Source organism: Miniopterus schreibersii, assembly GCF_964146895.1.
Source record: "Miniopterus schreibersii genome assembly, chromosome: 3".
Classification (NCBI taxonomy): Eukaryota; Metazoa; Chordata; class Mammalia; order Chiroptera; family Miniopteridae; genus Miniopterus; species Miniopterus schreibersii.
This window is the reverse complement of record NC_138103.1, coordinates 67,151,090-67,168,339: the sequence shown is the minus strand read 5'-3', so window position 1 is coordinate 67,168,339 and position 17,250 is coordinate 67,151,090. Positions and strand designations below refer to the sequence as shown.

General features: G+C 41.5%; 1 protein-coding gene across 5 annotated transcripts in view; it reads right to left on the bottom strand.

Annotated features, from left to right (window-relative positions):
• The window catches only part of POC5 (POC5 centriolar protein), a 29,711-nt gene extending 22,654 nt beyond the window's left edge, over window positions 1–7,057 (bottom strand). For 2 of the 5 annotated variants that reach the window (XM_081131883.1, XM_081131886.1), the window contains exons 1-3: window positions 6,916–7,030; window positions 3,339–3,434; window positions 796–937 (exon numbers count right to left, since the gene is read on the bottom strand). In XM_081131883.1, coding sequence (XP_080988009.1) covers window positions 796–937; window positions 3,339–3,422 — 226 coding nt within the window. In that variant the 5' untranslated portion in view covers window positions 3,423–3,434; window positions 6,916–7,030. Of the gene's footprint in view, window positions 1–795; window positions 938–3,338; window positions 3,435–5,983; window positions 6,117–6,915 lie in introns of those variants that run through there. The other 3 variants (XM_081131887.1, XM_081131884.1, XM_081131885.1) reach the window with 3 other exon arrangements.
• Window positions 7,058–17,250: the final 10,193 nt, after the last annotated feature.

Sequence of the window (17,250 nt, the reverse complement as noted above, 5' to 3'; positions counted from 1 at the left end):
ACTCCATGTCTACAGAGGGAGGACAACAGACACTAGGGCTGTGTCTTGCCAGACACCCAAGAGCCTGCTGATGCCGAGTAGGCTGTGTCACGTGCCTTCAGGAAGGATCCTCACAGTTATACTTACTGTGGATAACTGCCCGTTATGAGGACTTTTTTACAAGGGTTTCTGTACCCTTATTTAGAGCCAGCTGTTTGGGATCCTGCACTTTACTGAATAAGGAATAAATAGGTAAAAGGAGTGTCCTCCTTTCTCAACCTTTTACTCAGCTGTCAGCACCCATCCCGATTTGTATTAGCTCTCAGTTCCGTCACTGACACAGTCCAAAGGTGGGTTTACGTTTGTGATGATAAACAGTCCTCCATGCCCATATAAATATTGCTGACAGTCCTAGCACATGGGTCATAAACTTAAGGAGTTCTGGCCTACCTATAGACCATCTTTAATTTGGAGAGGATTGGGCATTTATTTTCCGAGATAATCCTGGCAAATAACCATTGGAAAAATATAGACATGTAACATTCCACCAAGAGACATGCAATGGCTACAGTGTTGCTTTAACTTTATTACCTTTCATAAAAGTAGTAGTCAAAGAAACCTTAAATAAGAACACAGCTATCATATAAGAGCGAAGACTAACATATTAAAATGTAAAGAGTTTCCCCAGATAATAGTGATATACACCACTGACTGAGAAGACTCACTGGAGAAGCATTTTCACAATCATAAGTGAATAGCATTAATAAGCTCAAGTAACACCTTAAATTAAAAGATAACTTGAAAAATATACATAACCTTGATTATGAAGAATATCATCAATTATAGTAGGAAATCTAACATCTGGAACCACTTCTCCCTTAGAATGAGATGGCTGTGAAGCACCTGATTCAATATTTGGAGTCACTATAGCATAACGAAGCAGTTCTTCATACTCTTCCTATGAGAAATCAATAATAAATGTTTTTAACACTGTCACTCAGGCAAAAGAACAAAGGTTGTACATATTTACTATATATAAAAGTTATAGCTATTTTATGTTATTTTATTTTTAACATCATTTTTGGTATTTATATTTTGAAATGTTTTCAACAATGGGTAGGCTGGCTTTCAACTGTAGTCAAGAACTAGGAGGGTCATAAGTTGAGAGTCACTAATAAACAGAATATCAGTTGGGCTGACATTCTAAGCAGATAACCAATAACACAAAATGATTTCTGGCATGTCTAGATTCTGTCCCTCTCTTAAGTTCTATATATAGAGATTTCTTCTTTTGATGTAAAGCTTTGTCTCCTGACAAAACAACTTGAGATATTACAAGGTAAGTTTACATTTTAGTAATAAAGGGTTCTGGACCCAGCAATTACAATGTATGAGGGGTTTTCCCCACCACCAACAAGCAATTCTTGGACACCAGCTGGGTGTCTTACAATTCAACTCAATTCTGACACTATCCACCAGAGTTAGCATCAGGTCACACAGGTTAAGGGTTCAATCCCACAAGACTACTCCCTGCATCCCCAACTTCAGGTCACCTATGCTTCTAACAGACCAGCTATGGATTGGAGGTTCCAATGATCCCCTCCTCAGGTTCAATTAATTTCCTAGAGTGTCTCACAGAACTCAAACATTTTACTTACTAGATTACTGGTATATCATAAAAGGATATAACTCAAGAATAGCCAGATGGAATTGAGGCATAGAGCAAGGTATGGGGAGGGGGCGTGGAGCTTCCATGCCCTCTCCTAGAATGCCAATCATCCAGCACCTTCAACCCAGAAGCTCTCTGAATTCTCTTTTTTGGGTTTCTATGGAGGCTTGATTACATAGGCATGATTCATTAAATCCTGGCCATTGTTGACTGAACTCAATTTCCAGCCCCTGTACCCTCCGAGGAAGTTGGTTGGGGGATGGGACTGAAAGTTCCAACCCTCTAATCACATGGTTGGTTCCTCTGGTAACCAGCCCCCATCTTTAAATGAGGGTTCAAAAGTCACCTCATAACAAAAGACGCCTTTATCATTCTCATAGCTTAAGAAATTCCAGTGGTTTTAGGAGCTCTGTGCCAGAAACCATGATGAAGATCAAATATATGTATTTCTTATAAACCATAGTATCACAGGTATAAATGAGTTAATCAGTTCCCTCTAGAAAGAAGTTTGGATAAGGCATAGATGAAGGGTACAGGAAAGCACTGTCACCTAAAAAGATAGCACTAAGCAGGAGAGGTACCATTCAAAGGGAAGGCAAGGATAAGACATCTGTCACAATTCCAGACTGCTTTTTTACTAGTAAATAATTACAGGTATTTTAAAAATAACCTCAATTTCTAAATCTGCAATTTCAATTAAAGGAACACATTTGTTTCATAAAATATTTTCCTAAAGCTTTTCTCATATTATACAGTGCCCATAAGAACTTACTCAACATAACGTCCAGCTTTTTTCCTGTTAAGGGATTTAACTATAAAACTCAAGATATACCATGTTAGAATTCTCTTAATTAAAATCTACTCTAGAAATCTGAATCCATATTTTTGATGATAAAACATTCAGAAATAAAAGAAATTCAGAACATTTCACATAAAATCCATACCTTCTATAGTCAATTTATCTGTCATTGTCCAGGTCCTGGGCAGCAGAATGTGCTGAATGTTGTGGCAACAGGGACTAGAACCTAGAGTAGAACTTTAAGGAATCTAGGCCCCAGAACTTTGGATGGTTTGATATTGTATTAATTGGCATTAAAGTGAAAGCAGCATTCATACAAGATAGCTACAATGAGAAAATGTCAAGCCCTGGCCAGTGTTGCTCAGTGGTTAGAGCGTCAGCCCTGGAACCAAAGGGTGGAAGGTTCAATTCCTGGTCAAGGGCACATACCTGAGTTGCAGGTTCAATCCCAGCCCTGGTTGGGGCATGTGCAGGAGGCAAATGATGGATGTGCCTCTCTCACATTGATGTTTCTCCCTCCCTCCTTTCATCCCACTCTCTCTAAAAATCAATAGAAAAAATATCCTTGGGTGAGGATTCACCAAAAAAAAAAAAAATTTTTTCAAGAAAAAGCTGTTTGAGATTTCCAGCTTCTCTCATTGTCTTATTTGAAGCCTTTGTGCCAAGAGTGAAGAGCTCATGATTATTTTCTGAAAGGTTAAAACAATGTAAGGTATTTCCCAAAGTCTGTAACATAATTCCCAAAGTTTGGTGTAATTTGATTACATTATACATTATATACACACTATAATTATAAATGGCATGAATGAATGAAAAATTAATTCCTAGTTTTTCTTCATACTACTTGTTGAAAATAAATAAGTTACAACAAATTTAGACACATCTTCCTACCTGAAGATCTGAAGAGACGGAACTGTCTTGGTTGGGGTCATTCTGCATAACTGGAAGTGAGCATTTCTCCTCATCTGATGACATTCTGCACAAATACTATAAAACAGTAAGAGTTATCTTTAGTTTCTTCCCCTCAATATTTAAACTAAAATAAAATGTTTTAATATAGAGATGGAACACCATCCTAACCTGTAAACAATAATTGGGATATGTTAAAATCATTTACAATACTGAGCAACCATAAACAAAATCATTGGGCAAGAAAAATAGTTAAACACCCAATTCCCCAAATTAGTGAGTTTATAAAGTAGCAAAGGAGATGAGACAGATACATGAAAGGTGAAAGAAAAGTGGGGGCTCCTCAGAAAAATCTGCAGTAGAGCCTGTTGAGGATAATAGGTGTTATCTCTGTTCTTCAATGTGTGACAACCTGGGTGTTGTGCACTTTCTTTGAACATACTGAACCAAGGAGAACGAACAATTTGTGCAAAGTCCCTGCTTGGGAAACTGACCTTTTGGGAGTCTTATTTTAAGAAAAGCGAACCTAGCCCGGCCAGGCATGGCTCAGCAGTTGAGCATCGACCTAGGATCCAGGCGATCGGGGTTCGATTCCCAGTCATGGCACATGCCTGGGTTGCGGGTTCGATCCCCAGTCAGGGGCGTGCAGGAGGCAGCTGATCAATAACTCTCTCATCATTGATGTTTCTATCTCTCTCTCTTTCCTTTCCTCTCTCTGAAATCAATAAAGATATAGTTAAATAAAAGAAAAGCGAACCTATACAAAACAGCAGATTCTAATACAAACATAGAAAAATTGTTGAAAGTCTTAACCAAAAAAATAAAAGTACTTTTAGTAACTGGTAAATAAATTATTTAGAAGAGAAGTAGTGAGTATTCAAACTATCTGAATACTGGTAACATGAAAGACGGTGAGGAAGTAACATGAAGAGTTCTCAAGGGCTTTCAATCTGTGGAGAGGGTCAGATACGTATAAGTGACTGATGAAAAAAGTGCTGTTAGACCCTAAAACAACAGAGATGCAAAGAAGGGAGGGAGGAGTAGCCATTTTTCATGGGGTGAGATCATGAGGGAGGGAAGAAGTAGGAATGGAGCTGGGGAAATTTTTAACAGAGATGACCCCAGTGCTGAGACCTGAAAGACAGATAAAAGGTACCAGGATATGCTAAGCAGTAGAGCCACATAAGCAAAGACACTGAGGCATGGACACGTATGCAGGAACATAAGTAGTTTGTAAGGCTGAAGCAAAGGGTGCAGAGCAAGGGTTGGCCAAAGACCAAACAGGCACATTAGGAGCAGCCATATGGAAGATCATGATTACATCATGTTAAAAAGTTTGGTCTTTATTTTAGAGAAGTTACTGAATGTTTTAAACAAGTGATAACCAGTCATGTTTCTCTTTTAGAAGGATCACTCTGGCAACTTTCAGGATGAACTGGAGAGTTGGGGTCCTGACAAAAGAGTGATCAACTGAGAGAGTCCAAGAAGTAAGTGTTCCCTCCAGCAGTAATCCAGGAGATAAATGAGGACCTGAACCTAGGAGTCAGCAATGGGAAGTGGGTGGAGGGTATGACTAGGAGACAGTTGTGTCACTGCAATGAGAATGAGAGATCATGATCAATAATTGGTTAAAGGGTTAAAGGGAGGAACTGTTAATGGCTTCCAGATGTCTGGCTTGAGTAACTAGATGGATGATAGTGCCACACACAAAGGCAAGAACTGTAGGAAGACGAGCAGTTGGGAGGAAGAACAATAGGTTCAATATTGGATGTGTGGGGTACCTGTGAGGCACTGAGGTGAAGCTGCAGGTGTGCGATACATGGCCATGTGGATTGTGCTGTGCATCACTCCAAGGACTGCCATTCACAAAGGCTGCAAAGTGAATGTGCTTCCTGGAGCTAAGCAATGTGGGAGCCCTGCATTGGAGCTTTAAGTTGGAGATACAGTTTGAGGAATCATCAGCATAGTGGGAAATGCTGAAAAAGAGGAGAAGTTATGATCACCTATGAAAAGGAGTGTGAGAAAAAGTTATTTCTCTAAAGTCCATTCACCGAAGTTGTATGCAGTATTTTTAGTATAAATGCACATGCGTGTATTTTCTAGGAAGAGCATCCTTAGCTTCCAATATGTGTTCTGAGGGAACTACAACCCCAGTGAAGTTAAGGACTACTACCATACTGAGATGACAACCACTGATATTTAAAGGGGAAAGAGAAAAGCCAGCAAAGAAGACTGAAAAGAAGTCCGATCGGTGAACTATCAGAACAAGCAGCACAAAAGCTTGGAGAAGGGAGAAGTCATCGTCACAAGCCAAAGAAAAATGAGTACTGGACAGAATTCCTTGAATTTGGCAATCAGGAAGTTGCTATGACAGTTCCCTGAACAATTTCGGTGGAAAGTAGGACAGGTCTCAATCACAGTGAAAAATAAGTGAGAGGTGAGGAAACTGAAGCAGAAAGGGCAGACACGGGAAAGTGCGGTGTTAGAGGAAACACGGGTGGGGCGAGGCTGTGGAAAGGATACTTATGCGTTATTCAAAGACTGTTACTGGATATACACGCGATGAGTAAACGGAATCTCAGCAGCCCTGTCTTCAGTTAAGCCAATTAGGGAAGATAAATAAGCACCTACAGCTCGGCAAGGAGGGCTGCTTCACAGGACTTCAGACCGCCCGTGGTAACCTGGTCCGTGCTGTTCTCACTTCTTCCGTTAGGATGTGTTTGCGGACCAGTTAGGAACAGGCGCGGGGGTGGGGTGAGGCTGATTATTTAAAAAACAAATGAACTTAAAAGTATGGTCCGACTCCAAAGAGTTTTTGAATAGAGATACTGCAGACCCAAAACAACCGCTGCGCTTTTGGAAAATACGGTATAAACCTTCCACCTGCCCTGCTTTGATGCCAGCGAGATATGGCGGTTTACTTAACCCCAAACATCAGAAACCAGGAGACAGAGAGTTCTGAGAGCTCCTCCGCGGCCAGATAAATCTGATTCCGCCTCGGTAATCGCCTGGCTGATGCGCGCGAGGGCTCCTTCCGGGAGCTCGGCAGTAGCCCCGAGCGGCGGGGGAAGAGCGCGCCGCCGTCACCCGGCAGCGGGGGCGTCCCGGCGCCAGGCGCGGACCCCACCTGCCGCCAGCGCCCGCAGCGCGAGAGCCGCCCCACGCCCGGGCCCGCAGCAGAGGGCGGAGCGGCTGCGAGCGGCCAAGCGCTAGCTCTGTCCCATCGCTTTCCCACACACCGTTCCGGTCCAATTCTTATTAAAGGCAATCACGCGCCTGACATGGTCATTTCCCGCTTACGTCTCGGAAGGCCAGGCCCTCTGCGGACAGTAACCGCTGTTCCTCAGGCACTCCTCCCTCCGGGCCTCTCCACCCCCCGGGGAGGGAAACCTCGCGGCGCTGCCGCCGGCGGAACAGCACACAGGCCCGCGTCTGGGGGAAGGTGCTCCAGCCCCGTCCTGCTCGAGCGCCGGGAGCGGAAATCCGGGCCGAGGCACTTTAAACCCCACTGCGCCGCCTCCGCCAGGGGCGGGGGCCGGCCCGGGGCGCCGCTACCCACCGTCGCGGCTCTCGGGGAACCGGGCCCCTCCGTCCGCGCCTGCTCGCCGCGGCGCCGCAAGAAGCACAGCTGGTGCCGGGGCTACCTCAGCAGCAACCTAACAGTTTCAAACTGCAGAGAGGAATTAAGGACGGCCCTGCGCATTGGCCCCGACCTTCAGCAAGCTGACGTGTGATTGGTCAGCGGGCCGGGGGCGGGGTTCTAGGCCGCGGCTGGGAGAAACCGGAGTCAGGTTACTAAGGAAAGCCCCGCCCTCTGGTCCTGAGGGGGCGGGGTCTTAAGGAGTCCCGCCCAGCGCCTGGGAGCGCATGCTCAGTTCCGGTCCGGCTGCAGGCTGCCCCGCCGCGTTTGGTGCGGGATTCGGGGAGCGGCCGCGGAGCGGGCCGAGGTCAGCCGGGGCGGAACGCCGCTGTCTCTCCACACCACCCGGCCTCTGTGTGTGGTCCTCAAGCATAAACGTCATCTGCGCCTACACGTGCCCTGCAACGGATCGCTTGGCGGTGCTTTTTAAAGGACAGGTCCCTCTGCTGATTCCTTCGGTCTTGAGCAGGGCCAGGGAATCTGAATTTTAAACTGTTCCGAACACTGTACTCAATTTATTTAATCCTCAGATTATCTCTGTGGTGGAGATGCTATTTCCATCCTCATTTTACAGATAGGAAAGGCCAGAGAGGTTATGTGACTTGCCTCTGAGGACACGGCTAATAAGAGCAGAGCTGGGATTCAAATCGAGGCCGTCTGGGCTCCGGAGTCCATGCTCTTATCACTCAGTAGGTCTGTTGGGAACAGTGTGACTGTTATGGATTAAATGGTGTCCTCGAAAAAAAGATATGTTCAAGTCCTGACCTCTAGTTCTTGTGAATGTGACCCTACTTGGAAGTAGGGTCATTATAAATGTCATCAAGTTAAATTAGATCATACTGGATTGGGGTAAACCTAAATCCAATAACTAATGTCCTTACAGAAGGAAATTCAGACACAGAAAGACATACAGGGGCGAAGATGAGTGCAGACATTGGAGTGATGCATCTATAAACTAAGAAACATAGAGGATTGCCAGCAACCACTAACAGCAGCTAGAAGAGGCAAGGAAAGATCTTCTGCCAGAGCTTTCCGGGGGAGCCTAGCCCTGCCGGCTCATTGATTTTGGACTTCTGGCCTCCAGAACTGAGAGTGCATTTCTGTTGTTTAAGCCACCCAGTTTGTGGTAATTTGTTACGGCATCTCTCGGAAACAAATACAGTGGCCCAGACTTTGAGATAAGAAAGTGCTTATTGTAGCTGGGTAATGAATAAAAGCCAGAAAGCCGTCTTAGTGAGGGGCAGAGTGGCCCAGGATGAGGCTACAGATAGAGGTGGGGACCTGACTATGTTAAAGATTTGAGATTTTATTTAAAGTTCAATGAGATGTTTTCAGATGTTCCAGAAAGAGATGAAAACAACTTGAACTAAAGGGATGACAAGGGTACACATATTACATTGCCTCACTTCATGGTAGACTTGGAAATGTCGTTGAATTAGGCAGCTATTCACCCAGCTTCAACTTTTTTTACTATAGAAGGAGGGAATACATTTTGAATGATGGATAGATAGATATGTATTTATGTATCGGTTTATGTATTTATCCATCCATCCATCCATCCATCCATCCATCCATCCACCCATCCATCCATCAGAACATGGTAGATTATTTTTGGGCAAGTGGCTCACAATTCATGTCCTCAAACATCTTCTGTAGCTGGACTACAGAGTCTATTTAGAATCCCTTCATACAATGAGAACCAAAAAGATAGTTTCATTGAATACATTTTTAAATGTTCATTTATTGATTTTAGAGAGAGAGAGAAGCATCAGTTTGTTGTTCCACTTATTCATGCATTCGTTGGTTGATTTTTTTTTTTTTAAATATATCTTTATTGATTTCAGAGAGAGGAAGGGAGAGGGAGAGAGAGAGATAGAAACATCAATGATGAGAGAACCATTGATCGGCTGCAGCCCACAGCCCGGGCATGTGCCCTGACCGGGAATCGAACCCTGATCGCCTGGATCCTAGGTCGATGCTCAACCGCTGAGCCACGCCCGGCTGGGCACGTTGGTTGATTCTTATATGTACCCTGAGCAAGGATTGAACCCATAACCTTGGTATATCGAGACGATGCTCTAACCAACTGAGCTACGCGGCCAGAGCCTCACTGAACACATTTAATTGAGTCAGAGCAGAGGAATAAAGTCTGTCAATAAGCAAAGACAGGTTGTTGGCGGGCATCTTGGCTGCAGCTGAGGCAGTGCAGCAGTGCTATGCAGGGGTGGGCATTTGTAGTGGAGTTAGAGCTTGTTCAGAATATTTTGATTTCCTGGATTCCACACTTGCATTTTGCTATACAGCACTTCCTGGCTCTTTTATTGCAGAAAGGAGTTTATTTCTTAGCCCACATCATCAGCCTTCTGTTCTTCCTAATTTTAAACACTCATCCTTGAACTTCTCTGTTACCATCCTCTAGCCATAAAAAAACCTTCTTGCCCTTCGCATTTCTTTTACTGATAAAACAATCTTGTACTAGGTGTGAGGCAGGATTTATTAGTTTTTCAGAGAACAATATTATTGAGTCCCACAGATGTTTCAGTACTATATAGATGCTGTATTCTTGGGTCTTTAGGGCTTCTGGGGTGGGTTTGCAGATCAGGGTAATTCAGCTCAGAGAGAAAGGACAGATTCTTATATTTTGGGGTGCTTAACCCAAAATATGCTAGGCCATTTCACATATATTTTGCTATTATTTGTTACAAAATCCTGCATAATTAATGATGGGCCCAGAAATACATTCACAGTAAAATTTTAATCTGATAATATGCAAAATATTGAGATGCAATATTAACCATTATTACATGTTACAATACTGTGTTGTATATTTGTCTCTAAAGTTTAAGATTTATTTTTAGAATGATTTTTGCCCTTTAGGATTTTTATTAAGAAGGAAAAAAAGCAAATATATAAAACCAGAGTAATGAAAGGTTATGTATGTTCTACAAACATCCAGAAGAGAAATAACATGGAAAAATGAGGTTTCAAAATCCTCGAGCGTCATATTTAATCTATTAATATACATAACATACATAATCCAAATACTATATAAAGCAATCTCTATCATATAACTTTAAAAAATATATAGATTTTGTTAATATGAAAAAGTTCTCTTTAAAAGTTATGGGTTGATAGAATTTTATATCTAAAAAGCATTTTGTGTTGGATATTATTCAATTTACATGAATCATTATTTTCCTAAAATGAGTGGGTGTTTGAAGACTATAGCAATGGACATACAAGTCATTGATTTATTTCTATGACTCTGAACACTTATAAAGTTTATGCAAACATCCCAGAATTCTAAGAAAAACATATGCCAAGAGCATACTCTTCTGTAAAATCAAAATTTAAATTCAAGATTGCAAAATAACATGATAGCCTTCTCTAGACTGTAATTCAAGTAATTGAAATGACAGTTGAAAATATTGATATCTACAGTATAAAAACATCAGGTTTACCATGAGAATGAAGGGATGAAGTTGATTTGCTGAATTTCTATGAATCAACACCCAAGCATCTTTTTATATTCTTTCTAATTAGTGTTTCAGGATTCTTAGGATATATTCCTAGAAGTGGGATCACTGGGTCAAAAGGCAGCTCCATTTTTAATTTTTTGAGGGACCTCCATGCTGTTTTCCACAGTGGCTACACCAGTCTGCATTCCCACCAACAGTGTACCAGGGTCCCCTTTCTCCACACTCTCGCCAGCACGTGTCTTTTGGTGGTTTGTTGATGGTAGTCGTTCTGACAGGTGTGAGGTGATACCTCACTGTGGTTTTAATTTGCATCTCTGATGATTAGCGACGTTGAGTATTTTCTCATGTGTCTCTTGGCCATCTGTATGTCCTCTTTGGAGAAGTGCCTATTCAGGTCCTTTGCCCATTTCTTAATTGAGTGGTTTGTCTTTCTCTTGCTGTGTAGTGTTCTTTGTACACTTTGGAAATTAGCCCCTTATCAGATACATTCTTGGCAAATATGTTTTCCCAGACCGTGGGGTTCCTTTGTATTTTGAGGTTGTTTTCTTTTGCCCAAGGCATCTTTTAAAAAACCCTACAACTTTAAAAGTGAACAGCTATTAATTCATTTATGGGCAGTGAATATGTATTAACATAATAAAAATATATTATCCTGTCTTAATAAAATGATGAAAAGTCTATATGGGAGGGTTCTGTCTCTCTCTTTTTGAGGCAAAAGGGATTTGAAGAAAACTTAAAAGAAGTATTGCTATCAAACACTATCATTTAGAGATTACTTTTTAGGAAAAGCAAAATTGAACTGTCAGTTTTGCAATTTAAATATTTTTGCCCTTCTAATAATAGAATTATAATCATAGATGACTGTGAAAACAGTAATTTTTCTCTTGTACACTTTGCTGATGATAAAATAAGATAAAAATAAAATAAGGCTTTTTTTTTTAATTAGAGGTTTTTATTTACTGTTTCAGAATTTTTGGTATGTATGTTTTGTCATACTCTTCAGTTCTCTATCTCTGACCATAAAATCCCAGATCTCCTTCAAGGCCTATCCCAAATACCACTCCTTTAAGAAGTCTGTTTTTGTTTTGTTTTGATATTATTTCTTGTGATCTCTTACCCACTCGTGCACTTTGTATGCTGAACTCATACTGTATTCTGCTGTAATTGCTAGATCCTCTGGGGCAGGCATTGCGCCTTTCTCATTTTTGGGCAACCTGTGGGACCAAGCACAGACCTTACCTGCGGTGGGACTTTAATAAACATTTGCTGGATTATAAATGCTGAATGCTTATGCTTTCCCCCTCTCTATAAAATGATGTGTTTGCTGTTGATGCAAACCTCTTTCTTTGTTTTCTGTAGGCCTGCAAATTCCTCCAGAAAGGAGTTCTGCCTGCAGCATGACTCAGCAATGTAGGGTCTGAGCGTGGTCCCTGCCCTAGTAGCTTCCACAGAATAGAAGGGAGTTTGTCCCAGTCACACCAGGTGGCAGTGTGACCCACGCCTGTATGACCACCAACGATGGTGTAAGGGAAAAACAAGGCAGTGATTCTACAAAGAAAACATTTGAAGGTAATTTAACACAAAAGGGCTAATTGAACTCAATTTTCTGCATTTTAATCAGAGACTCCAAGAGTCCTGTGATTTACATAATTACTGCTGACAGGAAAAAGTGAAAAAAAGAAGTTTTTTTATTTGCACTGTCAAAAGGTACACAGAAAGAAATAAGTATGTATCCTGGCAGAGTAAATCTTTACATTTATGTAAAGGAGTAGAAATGATCATATTTTAAGTTAATGTTATATTATTTTGTAAATATGAGAATAGGTTTAAAAGGCACAATTACTCTCCTGAGTTCAAGTGGTCAAACTATCCTACCTATAAAAAATTAAAAGCTTAATTCGATTATCAAGAAACAGTATTTTTTGAGCTATAAAAATGACTGGATTTTGGTGCAGGTGAATTATTTATGCAAAATATTTTCCATGCTTTTAAATACCATTATTGTCTTAAAATTGGGATTATAGCTGAAGTCCCTATGAATTTGGGATCTGGTGAAATAAGGGAAATTGTGTTGTTCTGGTATCGGTACCATACTCCTCTATGAAGTAGCACACTCTGCAGGACTTGGTAAGTATCATTGCTCCCACATTTCAGTGGGTTTTCTGAGTATTTTCTGGGACCCTAAGATAGAGGAGGTACTCACTAACAGAGAGAACTCTCTCCTTCTGGACTTTTGTCATTGTAGATATATCTGATTGCCCAGCACCCTTGCAACACTCTTTGATGTTTGGAAAATGTCTTGTCTTATGAGTTCCACTTCCCCATGCTGAAGCAGAAAACTGGCTTTCCCAGGTTCCCTTGCAGCATGGGCACAGGTGTATGGCCTGGGTTTCACCAATCAGATGCACTTGCATGTAACTTTGGTTCAGAAGTGAGCAATGGGAGAAGGAAGGCATGCAGGATTTGTCAACTGGAAAGTATAATGTCAGCAGTATTGGGCTCTTTAGGGGCATCAGTGCCAGAGTTTCTGGCATCTGCTCCTGAGCATCACCCATGTGAGCTGGGCAGCACCTGTGCAAGTCCTGGTGGAGGTACTGGCCAGTGGCATCAGGAGTGTCAGAGCTGTAGTGGCTCCTGCAAAGTAACTGAACATTGTTCCTGGCTGCTCAGCATCCAAGCCTGATCCTCAAACCTCCTCAGAGCTTCTGTGAGCTACCTGCTAGCCTTTAGTTAATTATTTTTTAATCTAAGCCAACCAAGGTAGATGTTATTGCTTGCCACTTAAAACCCTGATAGAAACAAAGAAGAAGACCTCTTTTTTTCTAGACTTACATTTTGGGATAACTTGTAAAAATTCTACCATGTTATATATCTGGGGACATTTTCATATGAAAACAACAAAGGGAAAAAGAAAGAACATAATATAATAATTGTAATCTGGAACTGATTAAAGATCTAATAAATGAGATAAAGCAACCACAAATGAGTAAAAGTAAAGTCATTTTAATATTTAAATCATAAGTAGCATGTTTTCTATAAATAAGAGAGAAGTAATCTTAATGTTCAAAACTAGGAATTTTAATGTTCATACTAGGAAACACTTAAACTTGGTATCAAAGAGTTTAGCAAAGTACCAGGCTTTTACAAAGTAGCATAGAAGACTGTTGCTTTGTCTGACCAGTACCTTATTTCACTTCTAATTACAGGATTCCTCTTTGTTTTGGGGAACCCTTGGCATGGGGACTGTCCATAAGAAGATGAGAAATAATTGCTGAGAAGAGTGGGGCAGAGGGTTAACGAGGGCAATGTTGGTAGCACCTTTGGCCATCTAGAGTTAGTGGTCATGAATTTAAAATGAGTCCAGTCTTCCTAGTTGTGTAGTCCTCTCCAACTATATTCAGCTGATTAGATGCAAGTGTGAAGTAGGCAGAGTGGTTTAGCCTGGGATCCCATTTAGCCAATTGAAATGCAGGGCAAGGAGGATGAGGGATCCAAGGGAGTGATCCTGAAGACAGACAATGGAATCCAAGTGGGATGGGGAGAGAGGGGGGCATGAGGTAGGTAATGTGATGATGAATTTTATGTGTCAACTTGAGGAGGCCACTGGGTGCCGAGATTAAACATAATTTCTGGTGTGTCTGTGAGGGTGCTTCTGGGTGAGATTAGCATCTTAGTCTGTAGATTCGGTGAAGTAGATGGCCCTCCCCGGTGTGGGTGGGCAATCCAATCCATTGTTGAGGGCCTGACTAGAACACAAAGGGGAGGAAGGGAAGATTTATTTCCTTCTTGCCTGCCTGCTTGAGCCAGGTCGTCGTCAGTCTTCTGCTCTTGGCCTGGGATTTACACCATCAGTTCCGTTAGTGCTCAGGGCTGTGGACTCAGACTAGAAGTGCACTACTGGCTTTTCTGGTCTCCAACTTGCAGGCTGTGGGACTTCTCAGCCTCCATAATCATGTGAGCTAATTCCTCATAATAAATCTCCATATATATGATATCTATAGCCATATAGTATATAGAGATACATGATATATAATATATAATATATAATATATAAGGTTACATATATGTGCTTGTGTGTATATACATGTATATATATGTGCGTATATGATATATACCCAGTGGTTCTGTTTCTTCGGAGAATCCTAAGAGGGCGTGTGACCAAGGCTAGACCAATCTTAGTACACTATTTGGTTGGGCACACAAACTATAGATAGCAGCAGACTGAGGTTCTCTTTCTGCCTCATTTGCTAATCTGGGATAATATAAAACTAGGCGTGATTGTGGCCACTATCTTGACTCCCTTAGGTGGAGAGAGACTGCATGCAGAAGGGAGCCAAGTAGAGGCAAGTAGTGAAGACAAAAAGTCCTGCAAGCTTTTAGTCCCTGGGTCTGGCTATGCTTGAGCTCAATATTGGGGCCTTCGGAGCAAATTTTTCTGAGCTAATAATTTTATTTTATTTTTTTTTAGTTTAAATTAGGTTCCTAGCACCTGCAATGGAAAGAGTTCTGATTAAAACATACTCAGAAATGGCAAGAAACTAAAGACGAAAATGAGAAAATGTTTATATCAGAAAAAATTTTTGGAGAAACTTAGTTTGATGATTAAAAAAAACTATCTTTAGCCCTAAATGGTTTGGCTCAGTGGTTAGAGTGCTGGCCTGCAGACTGAAGGGTTCGATTCCAGTTAAGGGCACGTACCTCGGTTGCAGGCTCAATCCCCGGCCTTGGTCATGGCATGTGCGGGAGGCAACCAATCCATGTGTCTCTCTCACATCGATGTCTCTCTCTGTCTCTGTCTGTCTCTCTCTCCCTCTCTCCCTCTCCCCCTTCCACTCTCTCAGAAAAGCAAGGGGGAAAATATCCTCAGGTGAGGATTTAAAACAAAATCATGAAAAAGGAAATAGGCATAACCCAAAGAACTCCCCCTTTTCAATATTTTGAAATACAAATACACATATTTTGTATTTTATATCCAGGTCTTTTTTCCTCCCTCCCTTCCTATCTACATAAAACTTGGTAAAGCTCCCATACAAAAGGCAGAAAATTGGGACAATAATAAAAGTAAATGCAAAGAACAGGGTTTTGACATATACCTCTGATTTTGAATCAAAAGTAGCTTGGGAGAGCAGATAAGTGACTTATTTTGCCAGAGTGTGTTGAAACACAGAATGTTTTGATTTCCTCTGGAAGGAGAACCTGCTCTACATTCTACGTTCTTTGAAGCATGAAGCAGGCAGGACTTCTAGCTCCCGGGTAACTGTAATCAGCGGTGCAGCCTCTTTCTCCGGATCACAGGGTGCCATTTATTTCTTCAGCTGCAGTTGGTGGTGTTATCTTTTCCTCTCCATCTGATTCACTCTGAGTCATGGGGTGCAAATTCTCACTGTGATGGGTACACTGCAGAGAGGCTGCCTTCCTTGCTCTGCACCATTAAATGCTTGTTCAAGTCTATCAGAAGTAGTTTGGCGAGTTACAAAACAGGAGAAAAAAAGAGAGAGGTTTCTGCTTGGGAGGACTTGGATTAGGAGAAATGAAATTAATGAAGAGAGTTCTCTTATTTATTTGTCTTTATTTTTATTGTTGACACTATTATAGAAGCCCCCCTTTGCTGGCCTCCAACCAGCCCTCACCCCACTTTCCCTCGGGCCATCACCACAGTTGTCTGTGGCTATGGATTATGCGTATAGGTTCTTTGGTGAATCCCTTCACCTTCCTTCACCTAGTCCTCTCCTCTCCCCTCCCCTCTGACAGCTGTCGCTCTGTTCCATGTATTCATGCCTCTGTTTCTATTTTATTAGTCTATTTTGTTTATTAGATTCCACATGTAAGTGAGATCATATGGTACTTGTCTTTCTCTGAGTGGCTTATTTCACTTAGCATAATAATCTCCATCCAGGTCCATTAATGCTGGTGCAAAAGGTAAGATTTCATTCTTTTTTTATGGCTGTGTTGTATTCCATGGTGTAAATGTCCCAGAGCTTTTTATCCAGTCATCTACTGAAGGGCACTTGGGCTGTTTCCAGATCTTGGCTATTATAAATAACACTTCTATGACCATAGGGGTGCATATATTCTTTCTTTCTTTTCTTGGCTATTGTAAATAACACTTCTATGACCATAGGGGTGCATATATTCTTTCTTCCCTCCTTTCTTTCTTTCTTTCTTTCTTTCTTTCTTTCTTTCTTTCTTTCTTTCTTTCTTTCTTTCTTTCTTTCTTTTTCTCTCTTTCTTTTTATTTATTTATTTATTTATTTATTTATTTATTTATTTATTTATTTATTTATTTATTTTAATTTATCTTTAGTGTTGTATTACAGTTGTCCCATTTCCAACTCCCCAGTTGACCCCCTCAGCCTCGCTCCCACCACCTCCCCAGGCCTTCACTCCATTATTGACTGTGTCCATGGGTTATGCTTATGTGCATATAACTTCTTTGGTTAATCTCTTCCCACCCTCCACCCTCCTTTCCACTTCCCTCTTTCCTCTGTGGCAAGTGTCAGTGTCTCTGGATCTATTTAGTTCATCAGATCCTTTTGTTCATTAGCTTCTTCTTAAAGGAAGACCCTTCAACATTTCCTGTAGTGCTGGTCTGGTGGTGATGAACTCCTTTAGCTTTTTCTTATCTTTGAAGCTCCTTATCTGACCTTCAGTTCTAAATGATAGCTTTGCTGGGTAGAGCAATCTTGGTTGTAGTTCCATGTTTTTCATCACTTTGAATATTTCTTGCCACTCCCTTCTGGCCTGCAAGGTTTCTGTTGAGAAATCAGCTGACAGT